Source organism: Vicia villosa, linkage group LG3 (genome assembly GCF_029867415.1).
Source record: "Vicia villosa cultivar HV-30 ecotype Madison, WI linkage group LG3, Vvil1.0, whole genome shotgun sequence".
Taxonomy (NCBI): Eukaryota; Viridiplantae; Streptophyta; class Magnoliopsida; order Fabales; family Fabaceae; genus Vicia; species Vicia villosa.
Window position 1 is genome coordinate 121423300 of NC_081182.1, and position 8320 is coordinate 121431619.

The 8320-nt window shown below is 28.9% G+C and overlaps 1 protein-coding gene across 1 annotated transcript; it reads left to right on the forward strand.

The window, feature by feature from the left end:
- The first annotated feature begins 1856 nt into the window (after positions 1–1856).
- On the forward strand, positions 1857–3141 carry LOC131658888 (putative elongation factor TypA-like SVR3, chloroplastic). The gene is made up of 5 exons (XM_058928138.1): positions 1857–2123; positions 2208–2317; positions 2398–2601; positions 2819–2986; positions 3133–3141. The coding sequence occupies exons 2-5, from the start codon at positions 2300–2302 to the stop codon at positions 3139–3141; spliced, it is 399 nt and encodes a 132-aa protein (XP_058784121.1). The 5' UTR covers positions 1857–2123; positions 2208–2299.
- Positions 3142–8320: the final 5179 nt, after the last annotated feature.

The following is an 8320-nucleotide window of genomic DNA, read 5'->3' on the forward strand; positions in this document are numbered from 1 at the left end:
TATCATCATTTCATTTCCAATATTTCTCATATATATGAACCTACCTGCTATGAGACTGCTATATGTGATGAAAATTGGAAGCTTGCTATCAAGACTGAACTCTCTGCTTTGGAAAAGAACAATACTTGGACTATGGTTCCTTTGCCTCCTCAAAAACATGCTATTGGTTGTAAATGGGTATTCAAACTCAAACTACATGCTAATGGCTCCATTGAGAGGTATAAAGCAAGACTGGTTGCCAAGGGCTTCACTCAGACTGAAGGTATTGATTACATGGACACTTCCAGTCCAGTAGTGAAAATGACAACTATTCGGGTCTTACTTGCCATTGCATCCATTCAACAATGGCCCCTATATCAATTGGATGTCAATACAGCCTTTCTTCATGGTGATCTGAATGAAGAAGTGTATATGACTCCACCACCTGGTCTGCACACTCCTTCAAGTCATCATGTTTGCAAACTGCAGAGGTCACTCTATGGCCTCAAACAAGCTAGCAGACAATGGAACACTAAGTTAACTGACACCCTTATTTCTTGTGGATATGTTCAATCCAGGTATGATTATTCCCTCTTCACAAAACTTAGATCTCATGGTTTCACAGTTATACTTGTGTATGTGGATGATCTAGTTTTAGGGGGGGACTGATGCCAAAGAAATTGAACATATCAAAGCCACTCTAGATGACAAGTTCAACATTAAAGACTTGGGAGCCCTCAAATACTTCTTAGGATTTGAAGTAGCAAGAACACAAGCTGGAATATCACTTTGCCAAAGGAAGTATGCATTGGACCTAATCACAGATGCAGGGCTACTAGGGGCAAAACCTTGCAACACACCTATGAAACCACAACTACAGCTGCACAAATCCTCAGGAGAACTCATATCCAATCCTACAGCTTATAGAAGACTTATTGGAAGATTATTATACCTAACTCATAGCATACCTGGTATTGCTTACACTGTAAGTAAGCTCAGTCAATTCCTTGATGCACCAACAAATGAACATATGCTGGCAGGATTACGCACCCTGAAATACCTCAAACAAAGCCCTGGACAAGGTCTGTTTTTCAGTGCCACTTCACCTTTAACACTTAAAGGTTTCTCAGATTCAGATTGGGGGGCTTGTCCCGACACTAGGAGATCCACCACAGGATTCTGCTTCTTTCTTGGGAGTTCCTTGATCAGTTGGAAGAGCAAGAAACAAACTGTGGTGTCCAGGTCTTCATCAGAGGCAGAGTATAGGGCTCTAGCACATACTACTTGTGAAGGACAATGGCTCAAGTACTTAATGCAAGATTTTCACATAGAACACTCAAAGCCCATAATCATCTATTGTGACAACAAGTCTGCATTACACATAGCTGCCAATCCTGTATTTCACGAGAGGACAAAACACATAGAGATTGATTGCCATGTGGTTAGAGACAATGTCCAAACATGTCTCATTCACTTGCCTAATGTATCTTCACAAGAACAGGTTGCTGACATACTGACTAAACCTCTGCATCCAAGTCCATTCCAAACTTTACAAACCAAGCTAGGAATGATTAACATCTTCTCTAGCTTGAGGGGGGATGCGAAAGTACAAGATGAAGTGGAAAAGAAGTTACTAGCTGAACCATCCATCCAATGCTAACTAACTCCTAACTGTTTTTCTGTTAAGTTTTTCAGTTAGTTTTTTGTTAGTTAGGAAACTGTTATAGAGTGACAATAGAGTTGTATAAATAGATGAACTTACACCTATTGTAACTATCGAGAAAGAGTGATCAATATACAGAAAAAATTCTATGCAACTCTATCTTCTTCTTCTTTATATGAGCAATGGTATATCACCATTGAGTTTTACATTCTCTGTAACTTCAACCCATTTCACAGAGAAAGTGAGTGAGTGAGTGAGTGAGGGAAAATGGAGAAACTGGCACTCACTTCACAGAACTCTCTATTATTCTCATCCACAACACTTCCAAAGCACTCTTCTTCTTCTTCTCGACTCTTCTTTTCCAAACGTAACAACCTTTTCGGACTTCCTTTATCTTCCTCCAAACCAACTCTCCGAATTGCTTCAAGGAACAATAGGTCAATCAAATGTTCAATTTCCGAAGCCACTGAGCCGAAAACTGGTAATTCAATTCAATCTCTATATTCTCTTCGGTTTTTAGTTACTGATTTTATCATGTTTTGATTGAATTTGATTTGTATCTCAGAGGAGAAGAAGAAATTGATGAGAAGACCAGATATTAGAAATATCGCAATTGTTGCTCATGTTGATCATGGATAAACAACTCTCGTTGATGCCATGCTCAAACAAACTAAGGTACAACAATTTCACAATTTCTGTTATCAACATGAGATAATATAGATTTATTTGTTTATTTATTGGCTGCTTTTGTGTAGGTGTTTCGTGATAATCAAACTGTGCAAGAGAGGATAATGGACTCGAATGATTTGGAGCGTGAAAGAGGAATCACTATTCTGAGTAAAAACACATCTGTTACTTATAAAGATGCCAAGATTAATATCATTGATACTCCAGGTCACTCTGATTTTGGGGGTGAAGTAGAACGCATCTTGAATATGGTTGAAGGAATCCTTCTAGTGGTACTTACTTACTCGCTCTAACTCTTTTTCCAATTCACTGGAAATCGTTTATCTTTATGCATAATTGAATTGATAGTTGTTTTCAAAATGTGTTGGTTTCCTCTGCTACAAAATGTGTTACACTTGCTCTCTAATGTAAATACTTTAGTTTTTGAAGCTGAAAAATGTGTCTTCTTGTGATATATATGATTCATCAAGCTTCTATTGGCTTGTGTAGGTAGATTCTGTTGAAGGGCCAATGCCACAGACAAGGTTTGTCTTAAAGAAGGATTTAGAGTTTGGTCACGCGGTTGTTGTGGTTGTGAATAAAATAGATAGGAGTTCTGCTCGCCCTGATTTTGTTGTCAAATCTACCTTTGAACTAAGGGTGGCAAAGCGGGCCAGGGTACGCCGAGCCGCCCGCGCACCCGCCAAAAAATGGCGGGTAGGGGCGGACGACCCGTTTTGTCACCCCTAATTTCAAGTTTCAATTCAATTTTTAAAAAATTTTTCATGTTAAAATTTTAATAATTAAATGATTTCATTTCTCAGAAAAACTAAATAAACGCCAACAATAAGATATCAATAGAATCTATATATGGTTGGTATAGAATAAAATATGACTATAAAAAATAATGAAGTGGTGTGAATTAAACACAAACAATCTCTAGTTTTATAGTACATTTTCATTCTTTCCACGTGCATACATGAAATACATGTATTAATCATTCATTACTTATGCATAATTTACTTCACTAATGCATTTTATATTATTTGAACTTCAATCATACATTCCTCTATTGCATAATGTAAAATCTGTTTGGATAAACAATTTATTTGCATTTTATAACACAAATAACACAAGTGTTTGTTAAAATAAATATTTATGAATAAGTTCAACTAAACTATTTTTATAATTATAGATAAAATAAATTTAAATTATTTTTACATAAGTTATAAGGTTTTTTATTAGTAATATTGAAGAATTTATTAAAATAGGTTTAAAAAGAAATTTACTACTATTTTTATCAAACATCCAAGCAAACCCATAGTCATACATATTGCACCACCAATTTTTTTTTTTATAAGCAAAAGGATAGATTAAAAAGCGCTAGGGTGCTTAAGGCAGAGAAGGTTATAAGAAGCAGAAAAGAAAAAAATGAAAAGATGGACATCATCCCCTAATCGGATGTAACCGGGCAAAGAACAATCAAAGCAATCTACTTTAAAAAATGGTCTCGAATTGACACACTAATTCGGCCAAAGTAAATTATCATTCACCTTAAAAAATGTCATGAACTATTCCCAAAAAATAAATTTGATAAATCTCATCTCATCAAACTTAGATACATTAGTCCTTTTAAAAATAACTTTATTTCTACGCATCTAAATAGTCCAATAAAAAATTAATTCAAAAAATCAACCCACATCCAAACTAAAGTAAAACTTACAAGAAATCTTCAAGCAAGCAAACCGCTCCAAAATATTACCGGCTAGAGTGATGTTATTCAAATGAAGCCAAAGAAGCAAATTAATCCACCAACTTTTATTTTAATATTAAGATAGATATTTCAATTATATGAAACCTGAACCATTTCACTTTTGCCATAATCTCGAAACATCTCTTATAAAAATTATATATGGATTGGATAATATTCTGATGAGTTATAAAATATCGATACGTGACCAAAGATATTAGGACTTGAATATTGTAGCTTAGGTAGAAAAAATTTATGATTGATTTTTATTAAAACGCAATGATTTAAATTATGGTAAATTCTTTTGTTATTCAAGAGTATTGATTAGGTATCGGTATTTTTGTATAAAAAATTTAAATGTTTAATTTGTTTTAAAATCAAAAAATATTAAAATAAAATATGACATTAAATATTATTATTTATTAGATGAAGATATTAATATCTAATTAAATTTAAGAATATTAGAGTGCTCAATTTAAAATTTATTTCTATTTAAAATTTGAATTAATAAGATGAACAATTAAAACCCTTTTATTTATAAAAATTGAATTAATACGGTGAATAATTGTAACTTTTATTTATAAATCAATGTTTATTAATATCTTCTTCATTTTTTTTCAATGTCATTTTAGTACAAAGCTCTTCGATCAAAGATAGTGAATTTTAGAATTATTTTTTCTATTACACTCTTATTTATCTTTTTCTTTCTAAATAAATTCATACTTATTTTTTCTTTTTAAATAAATTGAATCATACATTCTCTCTCTAATAATTAGTTGAGAAATATAATAATTTTTGAAGGTTTGTGTGTTGTTGGTTTGTTATTGAAGATTGGAGAATGGTGGGTGTGTTAGAATTTTTGAAGGTGTTGTTGTGTTGAAATTTTGAAGGTGCTGTCATGTCAATTCCAATTCATTAGGAAATAACGACACTTCTTTCTTGAGCAAAAAACGATACTCCTTCCATTGTTATGGTTTTCTTGTTCCCGTCAATTTTTTTTATCAATTAATTAAATAAAATTATATTAATTATTTAAATACTATTAAACCTCTATTTCTTTCATTAATTAAAAATAAGTTTATATAAACCCACCACTTTAACTAATCCTTAATTAAATAATTTTTAATTAACTAGTAATAAGTTCATATAAACTCACTTCAAGTAATACTAGAAAACCTCTCCCTCATTTTACCAATTAATTAAAATAAAAATTATTAATCATACAAAATAAATAATTAATAAAATAATTAATTAATTAATTAATTAAATTATTAAATCGACAAATAATAAATAATAAATAATAAATAATAAATATGATATATGTACATCAACGTTCCTTTTAATTTTCTAAATGACTTTCTACCCATTTTTTAAATTAATAATATTTATTAATTATTAATAACACATGTACAGTAAACGTTCCTTTTAATTTTCTAAATGACTTTCTACTCATTTTTAAAATTAATGATATTTATTAATTATTAACAAATAATTGGAAGTTATATGTGAAAAATGGTTTTTCTAAATGTCTTATTTTATGGCTAATTTATTTTAATTTTTCTACCAACCACCTCCATTTAGGGATGACAATGGGTCGGGTCAGGTGCGGGTTTCACACTACTCAAATCCGCACCCGAACCCAAATCCAAATATTGTTCGGGTGGCAAAACAACACCCACGTTCACACCCGCTAAATTTCGAGTTTTTTCACCCAAACCCGAACCCGTAACAAAATACATTTTTTCTATAATTTTCCACAATATTATATATATATATATATATATATATATATATATATATATATATATATATATATATATATATATATATATATATATATATATATATATATATATATATATATATATATATATATATATATATAACAAAAAAACCAGGTGTGATTTTGGATTTCGGGGTGCGGGTTTCACACTACCCGAACATATATATATATATATATATATATATATATATATATATATATATATATATATATATATATATATATATATATATATATAACCATGGCATGGTGTGTGTCACACACCATGGTTATTTTCTTACATTACCCTCATCCTCATCATGCAATTATGTTTTCTTACATTACATTTTTTTTTGTCTCCTTCACTTTATTTTATTTTATATATGGAACATGAAACAATTTTATATAACCCTCACCACACCATGTAATCATTGTTTTCTTACGGTACAACAAATTCGATATTACCCCCCTCCTTACCACGCCATGCAATTGTCGTTTTCTATTTTCTTACATTACAACAAATTCGATATTATCATCCTCCTCACCGCACCATGCATTAATCGTCTTTTTAATACATTACAACAAATTTGATATTACCTTCCTCTTCACCATGCAATTATATTTATTTATGCATTTGGATGTGTTCTTCATTTGTAGAAATGGCATTTACAAAATACCAATTAACAAATAAATATATTTTTTCAATTTGTATTGACTTAGAAATTTTGTTATAATGAGAAGAATAAACATACATGAAATTAAGATATTTTTTAATTATGTTGTTCAATTATTCATTATTAATAATTTTTGTTATTACTAATTAGTCTCATTGTTCATATATAAAAGTCTTTATTATTATTATTATTATTATATTTAATTTAATTAACATTTGCTAATGCAATGTTTCTTAATTATAAAAATATTAAAATAAATCTATTTTTCCTATTTTATTATTATATATTTTTATTTAAAATAGTTAAGTGATGTAATTTCTACTATAAGATGGCATTGTCAGATATTATAAATCTAAGATTGGAATTTGAAACAATTCATTACTCTAATATATTTTAATTTTTTATTTAAATTATAATATTTTTATAATACTAATTATTAGTCTCACAAAATTATACACGATTATTCCGTGCATCACACGGGCAAAGGTCTAGTAGTAAAACTAAATGATATAAATATAAAATCATTTTTAAATATAATAATTTGAAATTAATTTATCACAAAGTTTTTGTTGATAATGATTAAATAAAATAAGATAGATCAGGTCTATTTTTTTTTAATAATTTATTTTAAAATAAATTAAAATTTTAAATATTCATACCCAACTAAAACTCATTTATACATAAAAATTTAATATAAAATAAATAATAAATAGGAATAGTGCGTGCAAAGAGAAATATTTAAATTGTTAAATACCTTTGAAATTGAGGTAATAGTGCAGACATTTTATTGAAAAATTTAGAAAAAAATATTAAATAAAATAATTAAATAAAACAAATAATAATTAAGTAAAATTATGAAAATAATTCTACTTTTAAAGCTAAAATTTGCTTATATTATATAACAACTTTTAGACATAAGTAAAAGTACTAATAAATACCTAAGTTTAGGGTAAAATTTGTTAAAATTAATTAAGAACGTGTATATATAAAATATAAATAAATGTAATAAATTAAAACTTAAAAGAAAAATTGTTTCACAAATCAATAGAACTTCGTTATAGGTACTAAATAATTTATTTGATGTTAAAAAGTATTTCAAAATAATATTAAAGTAAAAAATACATGAAAGGAGGCATAGGAGATACAATGGAAGGGTGATTCTCTATGATATAATTATTTGAGAAGCACAATAGTATTTATTCAAACAGTTTATTCCAATTAAATATAGGAATTTCTTATTGAACTAGCTATGTAATTTCAATAATTTATGATGAATCTATACTTTGTTGCTTTGATTTTAAGGATTTTGTTTCTCCTGCCCGACATGTTTAAGAACATGCACATCCAAAATCACATTTTTTTTAAGAAAAAAAAAAGTGTCTTTGAAAGTGCACATGTGAAAACATATTGAAAGTGCATAAGCAAAATCACCATGTTTTTTAAATAAAAAATACGTACATCTGAGGATATTTTGGTATTTTTGACAGAATGATGCTAAGATCTTGCGGGTTCTATGTACAATTCTTACCGGTCCTTACAAGTCCAATTTGATTTTAAAACATTTGGTAAATGTAAACTCCAATAACCCCTATGTTATGTTCTGTTACAACTTCAGAAATAAACTTCAATTAATTAAAAATTCACATCAATATTTTTTAATTGCCCTATAAGACTTTAAAAATTGTGTCAATTATGGGATATAAGAAAAATTGAGTCCAAGAAAGACTCAATGAAGAACTTTAAGTTGTAAGAATATGAGATATAGTAAGTTTGATGGTGAGGAACTTTCAAATAAACATGACTCTATGCTGATATGTTGAAATATG